Source organism: Nematostella vectensis, chromosome 5, assembly GCF_932526225.1.
Source record: "Nematostella vectensis chromosome 5, jaNemVect1.1, whole genome shotgun sequence".
Taxonomy (NCBI): Eukaryota; Metazoa; Cnidaria; class Anthozoa; order Actiniaria; family Edwardsiidae; genus Nematostella; species Nematostella vectensis.
Window position 1 is genome coordinate 8,711,254 of NC_064038.1, and position 14,164 is coordinate 8,725,417.

General features: G+C 37.9%; 2 protein-coding genes across 2 annotated transcripts; one reads left to right on the forward strand and one right to left on the reverse strand.

Annotated features, from left to right (window-relative positions):
* Positions 1–1,239: 1,239 nt before the first annotated feature.
* Positions 1,240–11,715, reverse strand: LOC5519850 (COP9 signalosome complex subunit 2). Its single transcript, XM_048727613.1, has 20 exons — positions 11,558–11,715; positions 10,355–10,468; positions 8,505–8,582; positions 8,376–8,429; positions 8,201–8,272; positions 7,962–8,051; positions 7,798–7,875; positions 7,395–7,478; positions 6,697–6,717; positions 6,516–6,585; positions 6,230–6,294; positions 5,655–5,689; positions 5,457–5,535; positions 4,904–5,010; positions 4,493–4,536; positions 4,013–4,058; positions 3,548–3,584; positions 3,415–3,473; positions 2,856–2,927; positions 1,240–2,296 (listed from the first exon to the last, which is right to left on the reverse strand). Exons 1-20 carry the CDS (start codon positions 11,609–11,611, stop codon positions 2,224–2,226), a joined length of 1,332 nt encoding a protein of 443 aa, XP_048583570.1. The 5' UTR covers positions 11,612–11,715; the 3' UTR covers positions 1,240–2,223.
* A 239-nt stretch (positions 11,716–11,954) lies between these two features.
* LOC5519849 (coiled-coil domain-containing protein 15) lies at positions 11,955–13,989 on the forward strand. Its single transcript, XM_001639758.3, has one exon. It carries the CDS (start codon positions 11,996–11,998, stop codon positions 13,553–13,555), a length of 1,560 nt encoding a protein of 519 aa, XP_001639808.2. The 5' UTR covers positions 11,955–11,995; the 3' UTR covers positions 13,556–13,989.
* The last annotated feature ends 175 nt before the right edge of the window (positions 13,990–14,164 follow it).

The following is a 14,164-nucleotide window of genomic DNA, read 5'->3' on the forward strand; positions in this document are numbered from 1 at the left end:
CGAACTTACAAGTGCGCAATCTCGAGTTAGACAAATCACAAGCTAACAGGATTCTTTTACTGGTTACACTCATAAAAAGCGGTAATTCTAGTATTTAATTCATTTCAAAGCGCTTAAGAAAAGAGAGAAAAATATTATTTGTGCAGCCAACAGCAACATCTTGTGCAACATCTGAACGGTAACTAACCCATAAAATACACCTGCTTCAATATAAATAACTGTTTTATGCACTAGTCAATTGAAACCCCCACGGTCCCGGGGAAGGGTGGGGGATTAAACTTTGCCCTTGTACAAAACAAAGAAAAGCCCCCACCCCATCGGGACAAAACTGCAGTGAAATGCCCCTACCTCTCGGGGTGCAAACTAAAAGCCTTTATATTTCAAAGCCAGTGCACCTCGGTGAGTACATTTGTGTCAATAACTATGAAGGTGACAGGTTTTTTTTGATAAATGAAAAAATAAAACATCTTATTTGATATTCATATTTATTCTTTCATATTTGTTTTCGCATATTTCGCCATGCAGCTTGCTACAGAAGAAAAAGAGTCTCAAACCAGTAACTGACATGACTTTTGCAAAGTTCCATTATTGTGATGAGGCTATTCACTTGTCCCCAAGCCCCCCAGGGTGGGGGACAATTCTTAGAGTCGAAAACATTCAATCCCTCCACCCCCTCGGGACAGATTCTTGTTCAAAAGTGCTCTAAACCTCCAAGTTAACCCCACACTTCCCCGGGACCATGGGGGTGGGGGTTTCAGATGACTAGTGCATTAGAACTTTAGTTATCACATAAAATCGACCAGAGCCTTGCCAAGCTAGAATCATTAGCTTTGTAGATAAGTACTGCTTAGTGTTAGGCTTAAACTTATAACTTTATAGAGGGTAGTGGAGGTGTTCGGTTCTCTTAATTGTGTCAGTGAATATCAATCATAACGACAACTTATGTATTCGGTTACATCCTAAAGCCGGTTCCTATTGTTTCGGGGAAAAAAGAATAATATCATTGACCTCGCGGTTTCCCCTCTCTTGAACATTGCTTAAAGAGAAAAGGCTAAAATTGCAATAAATACTAAAAAGATCCATCACTAGGTAGCTTTAATATAATCTGTTTGCAGCCGCTCTGACCTCTGACGCACTTTAATAGGCTTGCTTGTTTCTAAAGAGCAACCTCGTTTGAGTTTATCCGAGTGAATATGGTGCGAGTTATCGGGGGTACCATTAGCGTTCTAGATAGCCAAGTCAAATGTGAAATGTTTATTTCTATACAAGATTGGGGCACATTATTATGTGTGCCTCTCAAAATGCATACAATGACTATCACGACTCAACCTACCCATGATGCATTGCGCTGGTGGCCATTTTCGACAGCAGCAGGTATCAATACATTTTCTGGAAAATTGACTTGAAATGTCGTCATGTTATTTTTATGTGCGTTATTCATGACTTTTAACGATGAAAAAACAACAACAACAACAGTGCAATGTATTCTGGGTAGGCCTTGGTAGAGACTTAGTGAAGCGATGGCTGGCTTGTAGACTTTACGTTGGTTTAATTTGACTAAACCATTATTACCAAAAGACCAGTTACCAATCAACCACTCGAGGCATGCCTGTGGAAAAAACCTTCCACTACGGCTTCTTTTGTTGGAGTCTTGCTTTGAACATGATCGCGCGCGTTTACTGGTTGTTATTGTTTTTTTTTTCGCAGAATCAAGGCCGATTCAGACAGCACAATTTAGTCGTATGCGATCTGTTTACGTTTATCTGTTTTATATCTCAGCCTTGAATTACACACTACACATTTCCCAGTCGGGCATCGTAGCGGAGTCGTAGGTTGATTTACACTCTACGACTCGAGTTGTAGAAATGTCGCATACAACTAAATCGTGCGGTCTAAATCACCCTTAATGCGACGCGATAAATCGCGTTGGAGAAGGGGTCTCGCGCGGCATACAAAATAAGATCACAATTCAATTCTAAAATCAACGAGTCGAATCCTGCGAGCAGGTTAGCTTTGAATCTTCCTTCGAAGTCGCAGAGCTGTCTTGACATTGGATGACCTGGAATTGTCATTGCCACACCTTCACTAGTGGTCTCCAATACATCACTGATCACCGAGTGCCCCGGCTAGCTGCTGAAGGTTAATGCAATCTTGTTGCATCGTCTCCATACATCATGGAATGTGGCCATATGTATTCCCGATTCCCCTAACTAGTTCTAAAGGTCATGCAATCTTGTTAATAACGGCGGTGTGCAGGGAGTTCAGTTGGTTCGTCCACCTATCCAGAGCCGTAAACCTGGAAGCAAAGAAAGACAGGATATTCAAGGATAAAGCTTACACCTCAAAAATAGTATCTTAAAATCATGCTGCTCTGAATAAGGATTGCCTTTTAAAGAGCGTTGAATTGTAAAACGGGGAATAATAATCAACGAGTCCTCTCAATCTTTTTTTTATTTTGAGTAACAAAATGATGGCTTCAAAAATTCAAATATTGGAAGAAAAACAAAATGGTGTTGTTGACAAGGGCCCAGTTAAGACCCCTATTGAATTGAATTGAAGTCTAATGTTAACTTTTGGAGGCATTATCTGTTTAGAAACTATGTTTGTGACCATTCGGGGAACGGATTTTTGTATGAAATAGTCCACAATATTCCACCAAAAGTTTGGATGTCTTCAAGTAGGATTTTAAAGAAATGTTGTTGTAATCAAGACGTGAAAAGACAGCTGTGGACGCTGTTCAGTAATACCATCATGCGGCAATGCTCACACAGTCCACTTATTGAGGAGTCTTTATATTTCCTACTTTAATACGGTCGAGTAAATTCAGTCAAAGTTGATCAGGAGGACATAGATACCTGTCAGCATTCTGCGACCTTCTGTCTAATTCCAGCAGTTGATTGACTTGATCAATTCTACCATGGATTGTACTGAAAGAACAAGAATGCGCCATGGCCTATTATATTATACACTTGAGTGTGTGATCAGTGAAACCAGAACAAACATTTTGTGACAACAAAGGGATTGTTTGGATGAAAAAACAAACAAACAAACAAACAAACAAACGATGGTACTTCAGTGGGCCAACAATGTTAATTAAAAACAACTAGGCTTAGCTTGCTCGCGATTTCCTTGTAACGTTCAGAATGCCTCCTACTGTTTGGTTGTTGCACCTCAGGTATTTATATATTTATTTATTTGCAAAAAAAGAGCAGTAGCAGGCCACATAATACGTAAGATCAGGGGGGGGGGCACAACACACAAAGCAACGTTTGGGGAGGATAGCACAGCCAAGCCCCAAATGGTCGTTTCCTTATAATTCTTTAAACATCGAAGGGGGGGGGGCACATGCCCCCAGTGCCCCACCCCCTGCTACGGCCCTGTTGCATAAGAGTATGTTTAGCTTTTGGCGCTTACCTGTCCAATATACATGATACCAACAAGCTCTCTACTTCCTCTGAATCGATATTGAGCTCCTACAGAACAATGAGAAACTTGAAGACTTGCAAATACACCATTAGTACATATTATGAAAATGGGAACAACTTACCTTTGAAATAAATGGAATGTGTATTCTTGTGTAGGGTCTAAAATAGAATAAAACAAAAACAAAAACAAATTACAACACTATATGTGACAATGTAGTACTATTTTAAAATATCATTCATAAATAATGTTCAACAACATTGCCAATCCCATACCACTTTCTCCCCATCACCAATATTTCATCTGATCATTGTACGCTCATAAATCATTATCATCATCATTGCCATCATAATCATCATGGCCAACCATGGCCAACATGACACAACTACTTTACGCTGCCCGCACAATACCGGGTGACTCAAAGAATCCTTTTCCACCAGCTAACTCAAGCAAGTAACTGAGAAATTTTCAATCAGACATCATTAATAAAGTACCAGACTTAAATCGTGGGTGGTTATTTTGAAGTTAACAATAACAAATGGGTGGTTGATCAACATTCTTTAATAAGTCATTTAAGGAATTAACTAACTTGATGAGCTTTATCAGGACTTGAGTTCTGATGTTCCGTAATAGATCTGAATAGAAACGAGAAAGATATTATTATGCTGTATGAGTAAACCAAGAAACGAAAAACATATCATTATTATACTGTATAAGTAAACCAATAGGGGCCCAGCCATCAATTCCAGGAAGTACTGTATGTAAAATAGGAATATCACCTATTGTGTACATCATCCTGGACTGAACAAACTGAATAAAATAGCCTTTTTATATGCCTATTTCAAATGAAGTTGCATTTGAAAATGCATGCCTTAGCCCACAGGGGTTCATGGTTATAATAAGAAATGGCTGAATCCTGGTTTGTGCCATAGTTTTTCAAACCAAGAATTTTTTATTTGATACCAATAAAGCTACAGTATGTGGGTTAACCTTATTTGAAATAGGTTAAAAAGAAATAAGCAAGTTGCTGCTAAGTACTGGATTATTCTGTCTCAAAGGTTTATATTACCTTCAATGTGCTCTCTGATAAACGGATCATCCATAATATTTTTTCTAGGAGAAAAATCACGCATGTTAAATTAATAAAAAAATTAAGGGGAATACAGTCCTGGATGGCCAGGAATGCTTGGGATAAAAATGTACCATGAGAACTCAGGAGCCAATCAAAGATATAAAGGAGGGGGAAGGTCAAAAAGAGAGTGTACGTCTAAGCAAACACCAGAGTGGAGCTGACCCCATAGAGGAAGGGGGTGAATAGGTTTTTGGATTGCAGATTTTGCCAATTTTTGACCAGTTTTTTATTTATGTGCTGTGTATTCAGATTGAAGCAAAACTTTGGCAGATTTTCAGGAAAATCTGAGCAGATTGGCGGAATCATAGACCCATATTCATCCCCCCCCCTTTATTAGTTATTCATTACCTGTTGGTTTTGAGAATTTTTTCAAATTCATTGATATCGTCATTTTGGTAAGCACTGACTAGGTTTGTCATTGCCAATATCTCTGGGTCATTTTTGTAAGGCTTGGCCTGTGATGCACAAAACAAGACAATTAGTTACCATATCCTACTATTAGGAGACAAATAACAATAATACAATATCAATACCTTATCAAGATATTAATAAGATACTGGCTGATAGCTATGCTTCAGCGGTTATTTAATTTTTTATGTCCATGGCGATGTGCCACTTCCATGGAAAAGGCACTTATTCCAAAATCTGTTTTATCTCTACATAAAGTGCAGTTAACAATATGCAATATGCTTAAGCTTTCAATGATAAAATGTTGTGCTGGGTATCACCGTCGTTGTCACCACTTCCCTTTTAACATGCAGTGCCCCTTATCATAAATGTCTATTAAGTGCAACGCGTGAAGGCTAGGTGATAATTCTCGGAAGGCATTTATTCATATTTTTCCTCTTAGGTGAGGCACTTATTCCAAATAGCATACTAACCGCAATTCTCATGTCATTACCTCTTGTGAATCAAAAGGGTTAATGCCTGACTTCATCAACATATTTGCAAGGACTAAATACTTTAGACATGTTGTCCGCCTGTTAAAATAAAACGTAAATTAATTAACTTCCAAATAGAAAATTCCAAATCTTTGCCACACTAAAAGAGAAACTTTTTCAGTTACAGGGAGTGGCAAGCAAAATTCAAGCATTCTCACCTAGGGCTACCTGACTCATCATAATTTTTAAATGCCTGAAAACAGAAATATAAAGGACATGAGCAATGGCCAAGTTTATGCTAGACTTCCATTATACTTAGTTGGGGATACACAACTTTGCCACATCACACAAAAAAGGGCCTGAAGAGTGTCATCAAAAACAATCAAAGCTTTGTCTTGAAATTCCAATGTTAAACTAGCTTTCCCCCACCATTTTGTCATCTTGGCAGCTATAGAAGATAACTTACATCCCCCTATACAATCCCTTGGCTCTATTTCCTGTAGATCAAGCCTACAATTCATTGTAGATGACATTTCAAATAGCTTAATTTGGTAAGAAAGAGATAATACCATGTTTGGGTGGTTATCTTATAACTCAATCCATAACTAATGCAAAGATGATACCATGTTTGAGAAGTTATCTTGTAATTCTTTCCTAACTAATGATAGTGCAAAGGGAAACACAAAGATAAAGGATGGGCTCACAGAGTTCCTTCAAATAAGACAATATGTTTTTGCCTTCTTTGGTTAGGATATCAAACTAGGAAATATGGTATGGAAATAATTATATTTACCTCAAAAAAGTCTGTATGTGCTCTTTCATAGTCTCCTTCTCTCAGATGCATCTTGCCACCACATTCTAAATGAATAAATCAACAAAGGCTGCTGAACTAATTAAAAATAGAGATTGCCACCCATGCTTAAATGTTATTTTTTACACACATTTTTTAAAAACCAATGAAAAATGAGTAAAAACTTGTGTTGTTGTTGTATACCCGTTAGAAAAGCTCCTTTGAAGTTGGTGAGATGGACTAAGAGTTTCAAATGCTAGAACAGAGAATTATGTATAGATTATTGTACCTCTAATCACCCCCATTATCAGAGGATGAGGGATAGCTGACTTGATGTGTAATGATTGCTCATATAAGGCCTAGACAGAAACAAAAAATGTACAAAACAATGGCAAAAAATGACAAATAATAAAGATATAAGAGCAAGACCAGATTACAAAACAAATCAAACTAGAATAATTTACGCTTACCTTGAGCTTTTTATTATTTTTCTGCAAGAAAATGTCACAATTCAATTTAATCAATTATTCTCAAATCTAGAGGCTTGCAATATCAGTATCAGTAACAGAAAGACATTATTACAGGGCTTCTGGAATTACGCGCTTGTGCAGAAGCGCTTAATTTGGCTTTTTCCACGTAATCCGCGTAATCCACAAATTTCCGCGTAATCCCGCGTAATTTGGCTAAATTTTGAAAGACAAAACATTTAATTGCACAGCTGATGTGTTCTTTTAGGGTTCTTACCTCTATTACCCATAAAAAAAGAGAGATATTCTTCGTAGGAGTGCGATGTTTCGAACTGAATTTCGAAAACAAATAAAATGACTAGGCATTCTTTGCTAAACCGCGAAGGCCTAGGACTAATAAAATACCTTTTTTAATTGCCTGGTGGCTAGGAGCGAATGAAAACTTGCCTAAGATATTTTCAAGTTTTTTTCGTGCTTTCCTTCGGTACAAAATGTAGTTTGGGCGTAACAGTTGACATTCCGTATAATTCAGAGCGTAATTCAGTAAAGAATCCCGCAAAATTTTGATTTTTAAAGAAATTGTATTGCAAAATCCCGCATAATTTAGCTCGTAATGATTGATTTTCCGCGTAATTTAGCAAAGAATCCCGAGTAATTTTTTTTTTTTTCTGTTTAATTCCAGAAGCCCTGTTATCAGGTACCTGTGCTGTGTACATCTGGATTTCCAGAGCATAAATCTCCAGCAACTGAGTTCCTTTTTTCAGGTCGTCTTCCCCATCCACTGTCTGGAGAAGAGTCAAAATACAGGATATAAACACACAAACGCATCCAAAGGGGGGCAAAGTGGATGGATATACTATACATGACTTTATACTGGTGTAAAATGTGACTGGTGTACAGACAGACAGATAGTCAGGCAGATTAATAGATCAAAATCCATATCAAAAAAGACAGACGGACACACAGACAGCATACCAGTAGGTGGACAAACAGACAGATAAACAGACAGACTAACAAGGGAGATAAACAGGAAGACTGACATATTAATTCTCGCAAGGACAGATGGATGAGCAGATTGACTGACAGGCAGACGAACAGACTTACTTGGCATGATTGATGTAGCTGCTTTAGAATCTTGGACAATCGATTGAACTCATTTCTATCATAGTACAGTTTTCCTAACTGTAGAGAATGAGATGTGTAATATATATTTCTGAGAAAAAAACACACACACACACAACAAACACAATACTGGTTATTCAACAAACCTTTGTGTTTGTTTTGAACCATAGTCTGTCATTTTTGGCATCTCGAAGGGCATCTAAAGTTGTCTCATAGAAATTCTGTAGAAGCTCCATCTAAAAGACAACATAATCTATCCATAAGAATAACAGTTGTTGTTTCAAATGGCAACAAGTAAATACAGTAGTCAAGTACATCTACTACAAGATAGTACACTCAGCCATAGTACAACACATCTATTTGCCTGTTGGAAGTCGATATATACCTGTTTGGAAGTGGATATATAGTCCAGAATGGAATTTATGGACTTTTCTGAGTGGTTTCTGGTAACAGCACTCTGTTTTGAAAACAAAACAAAAACAATTTAGGGTCCAGCCGTTGGAAAAATTATAGAAAAATCAGTTGAAAAGGCAAAAAAAGCAAACAAGGATAATACAAACCTTGATATAAGTTAGCAGCTGTTTGTACTTAGACATCATCTCATCATATTTTTGCTGTGGATGGGAATAAATTGATTAACAAGTGAATCTTTACAATTGCCAAGTTTGTTGTGCTTGAAGGTCACTTACAAGTTTAAAGTTGATCTTGATCATTTGTTTGAGAGCTTTGAAGCCCCACTCCCCCTTCTCCTGTTCCAAGTCAAGCACCTAAGATTGGAATTTAATGTTAGCTCTAACTCAGTTCAGCAATGGTTGTTGTGGTGAAGATGATAGATGTGGTGTTTGTTTGTTATGATGACAATAATGATGGTGGTGGTGGTTGTGATGATGATGATGGTGGTGATGGTGATAATGATGGTGGTGGTTATGGTGATGATGATGATGGTGGTGATGGTGATGATGATGTTGGTTGTGATGATGATGATGGTGGTTATGGTGATGTTGATGATGGTATAATCAGGGCCTCTGACCTGATGCGGAAAAAATCATCAAATTTTGCAGAAATTTAAGGTCGAAAGTTGCGGACAAAAAATAAAATTCCTCGGAAAAAACTGCAAATTTCACAGATTTTTTAGGGGGGGGGGGGGTTGGGTTGGTGGTGGTTTTTTTTGGGGGGGGAGGTGACAAGCTGCAGGATATGTGGCATATCTAACTGCATGATAGTCGTTGATTTTTATCTCAATGTCGCTTCTGCCATGCCTAATCTAATTGTCTATTTGTATCGACGTCACACTAAATAAGTCGCTCAATAGATTTGTGTGTAGTAAAAGTTGATTTAAAGCGAAGTTTATGTTGCACAAAATAAAACAAACATGGTATTTGATTCAGCACATCAGAAGCTCGACGTTTGAATCGGTACCATGAGGCACAACAGGTTCAGCCATGCTTAGCACTGTGCCGGACTTATACATTCGGCGTGGAGCAACAAGGGACTATTCTGTTGTGCATGAGCATTTGATTGAGCGATATGGAGATAAAAATGGCGGATGTGGAATGTTATGACAAAAACTCGCACTGTTTCTGGACTGTAGAGGTATCTTCTTTAACCAGAAAATTCCTAAAGAAGGCGATCAGGATTTTATGGGTGCCATTTATAGAAAAATCGGAGAAAAATCTCAAATTATTTTTTTTAGTGTGCGGTATCCATTTTCTAGGGTATGATTGCTGGTAGAACTGTACGCGGTTATCATATCAAGCACAAGTTGTTCTGAATCACATACAATTATCATACTCTTTTCTAAACAACCCCTTCATTTCCCAAAAATCGGACAAATATTTTTGGAGATATTGTCGCCTAAATAAACATTTAGATATCACTTATCATGAATATTGAGTATTTTATTATTATGGAAAATCGAGTAATAAAATCACACAAAAGATGCCACTATGTTGTGCACAGCTATTAATCATTTCATTATTTGTTAATCTCTATGCTCAGTATAGCTTATGAATTGACATCGTCCCAAAATCGCAATATTATAAGTATAAAAACAACTGCTTTTTTTACATTTCTTTGCCCTTTGAACTCAAAACAATTAACAATATAGTGAAAGAATACATTGCAAATTAATTTAGGCTCCTTTTTTTGCTTAATTTCTTGAAAGAACCAAAATTTCACGGAAAATCAGCTAAGGGTGCAGAAGTTGCAGAAAATTGTCTAGGTTGCGGATCTGTATCTCCGCATCCTGTCCGAGGCCCTGGATTATGGTAGTTATGGTGATGATGCTGGTTGTGTTATTGGTTATTGGACGATGATATTGGTGGTGGTCGTGAAGATGATTATGGTGATGCTGATGATGGTGATGATGATAGTGGTTATGGTGGTGATGATGGTGGCAATGTTGATGATGGTGGTGGTTATGGTGGTGATGATGATATAATTTTTAGTGGCAGTAGTATTGATTATGATAGTTGCGTGGATAATAAGGCAGTTGTGATCATGATGACATGTTGATAATAATTGATGTTGTGTTATTCACCTTCTGGAAGTTCTGTAGAGCACCCTTTGGGTCATCCTCTTTAAGTGCTTTTGAGTTATAGTACTGATTCTCCAAATCTACATCCGGTTCAGATGTGCTGTCCTCAGAGTACTCCTAAGACCAAGCAGAACGAATTAAATTGTATAAACAGAAACATTACTTTCAAGCTGTTGAGATACTAAATACTAACATAGCTGTTAACTCACCCACTTTAGGTGGGTGTCACAAGATGTTAGACCTCTCCTCTCAAGCCTAATTTTTTCATACATTCTCTGTATTCACCCGCATTGGCTCTCTTGGGTTTTTTTGCACATATTTATTGTATTTCACCTGATTTCAAAAGATTTCTGTCCAAGTTGTGTTAAAAGCTATGTACTAATAAATCAACTGCTCATTTTAGAAAACAGAGTTGAGTATTTTGTTTTGTCTACAAGCAGGTAAGTCAACAAATATTTTCTTGTTTAATTCTTGGGGATTTCACTTTGTTTGTAGTATTCACCCGTAAATCAAATATAAGCAAGCCGACTTTCGATATTGTACAACTGTGTATGGACAATATGTCTTGTAACCAAAGAACCAATACACAAATAATGTACAACCAAAGGCTCTTGTAAGCAACCTCCATGGAAAAATAAAAATTTGTGGTCATCAGAGCAGGTCATCTAGGACAGTGACCATGTGAAATCTTGGCTAAGGCCCTACATGGTATGTTGACGTACAGATTAATGGGTGTGCACATTTATCTGGAATTATTGACTTTTTCCACAAAAACATGCACACGTAAACAGAAATATACTAAACCTTTTACAGGTATAAAGAATCTATGAACAATATATTTTAATTTGCATGAACCATGCTATAATAAAATAAATCAAATCCTGATAACTTAACTTGTTAAAAAAAAGAAAAATGAAAATTTTTCATTTTTCAAGTTTCTTTTTGGTTTCAAGGAAGATCGACCCCATGGAGAAGTTCAAACTAGTTCACCCTTTGCAACGTTACATTTACCAGCTTTTTGGTCTATTAAGATAGCAAAATATTTAAGGAAAATTTAATTCTGAAATAAAATAATGAAACTTCGCATGTCTGGAGAACTTTTCCCAAGATGGTTATAAGTAAGGGCCCTATTCAAGTTGAGTAAGTTAAACTGTGTTATCGAATTTGTAGTCTAGGAGCAAAAATAAATACAATTGATAGCCATACCAAGTCATAGTCCTCTTCATCGTCGCACATGAAATCATCATCGACGTCGGACATTGTTGGGAAATGCTCGAAAACTAGGAGCAAACCCTGCAAATTCTTGTTCGTAGCGAAATGAGGGCACAAAATGACATAAAAGTGGAGAGCTGCAACTAGGCCCTAGCTTACCGCGGCCAAGATCCAGCGAGGGAGAATGATAAACTCAGGAATACCGTAAAAACAAAAATTTAAACCACAGAAAAAGCCAATGCTTTTTTGCCATAAATATATTAGAATGATTTACCTCAGCTTTACTTCATTCTGTTCAGCGTTACTGTATAATATTCAAAGACGATTCTTCCCCTTTCTCTTAAAAAACATTATTTGTTTATAGTTGCGGTATTCCTGCGCTACATCCGCTGATAAATCGCAGGCTCAAAATAACGGTTCTACTGTTCCAAGATGGCGTCCTTGACTGCGGTCGTTTGTCGGGCTGCTTACCCCGACCATACCGCTGTATCTCGCAGCTCGATCGCGGCTAAAACCTCCAAGAAGAAAATTAAGTCAAAGGGACATCTAGTGCACCGATCTTCTGGGATCCCACCATTTTCTGCATGGGTTGAACCGGTTAGAAGTTACGAGCCCCAGGCGGCCATGGAAAACGCGCGTTCTGCAGAAAGAAGGATGCAGTACATGATTCACGCGAGACAAGAACGATTAAAAGAGTTCCAAGAAGGTGTTAAGTGTAGGGTAAAAGAGATGGAAAGGATTAAGCGCGATGAGCAAATGGGAAACACTTACAAAGCTATTGAATTTGAACGCAATGTCGTCCACCAAAGCTCGTTCCCAAAGAAGGCCTCTTTGCCAAAGAGAGATACATGTGTTTATAGGGATGATTCAGACCTCACGATCAAAAAGCCAATTACACGTGGTAGTGTGATACACGACCACGAAGCGGTAGGCAAAGCAAATCGCATGCTCGAAGAACACGCGGATAAGATAAAAACATCAGCACAATACGCACGTGGAATTTTAAAGTCAAAGTGTTTGCCTATCGATGAACAACAACGGCAAGCGCTCCCTGGTGGGCTATGGTCTGTATCACCTTCGAGGGATCATGGTAGTGTGAGGCAGGAAGTGATAGATGATCAGAGACAAGAGGGAAACCAGCCACCCAGTGGCTTGTCAAACACTAAAGGCGAAGGAAGGGCCGAACACTCAGGTGATTACTGGATAGGGGATAATGAAATAGTGGATACTTCATTATCAGTGATTGATGAGAAGGAAGAAGCGGAACCAGAGGTACCACAGGAAGAAGAATTACCATCTTGGATAGCAGGCCAAGAAAACGTCACAGTTTTTAGAAAACAGAGTACAATTGGAAAACAGCAACCTAAAAGAGTACATTTTGCAGGAGCTAGAGTTCTGAATGACTGCAGAGACAGTGAAAAAGATGCACAGATTAGGAGTAATTTTATGATAAATAGGCAATCAATTGAACGGTTTTTGAAGCCTGGAAAGGTATTAGAGGAGAAGAAATGTCAGAGCAAGAACCAAATGGCAGTTTACAGGCGATTGTTTATGGATATGGAGAGAGAACAGGTGCGTGAGAACATCAGAATGAAAGAGCATCGCAAGAGGATGGCCGAGGTTAAGGTGGAGAAGGAGATCCAGAGACTTGAGGTAGAGAGAAGAGATAAGCTGGAGATGATAGCCCAGGAAGCCGAAAAGGTTGAACCCTCCGACACTGAACAAGAGGAAATAGCATACCAGAGAGTCATTCAACAGAGGCATGAGAAGTTACAAAAAAGTAAAGAGACTGAGAGGTTTATTGATGCTTTGAGAGCAATGATTAAAGAGAAGATGGGTAAGAAAGGAGTAAGGTTGCCTCCATTATGTGCTTGTGGACCAACAATCTGGGATGCCAGTCCTGAAACTTGTGCAAATAATTGTGTGTTCTACAGAAACCCTAAGGCTTATGCCAAAGCTTTGTCATCACTTCTTGGCTCAATAGGATCATAGTCAGGTGTTTACAGAGATTCAGTAGAAACCTTAAGATTTGTAATGGCAGCAATGACTGCACACAAACACCTATTTCAATGACGGCACACAAACACCTATTTCAATAATGACAACATACATACACCTATTTCAACAACTGCACACATACTGTACCCCTATTTTAATGATGACAACATGCATATGGTACACCTATTTCAATGATTGCAGACATACTGTACGCCTATTTCAATGATCCACATAGATAGAATATGCTACAAATCCCTTATTATATATTTTTAATAACAATATACCTTTTTTGTAAATAATGCATGTAGGTACGTTGTCACTATGTTTCTAATGAAAACATAAAAACTTTGTTATGAATAAGTAAAGTATATTTTTTTTCCGGTAACTGCAAGCTTAATGAGTTAATAAATAAACAGAGACTTTTTTAACATTGTATTTTTATTATCAAGGCTTAGTGATTACATTGTGTCAAGTGCACTTCCCTGATCGTGTCAACTACCTGTTACGTATGCTACTGGGTGGAATCAAAATCAACCACTCTGACCCCTTCAATTTGTGCAAGAATATTTTTTTAGGTAGGCTTGTTCATATTACATCTGTATG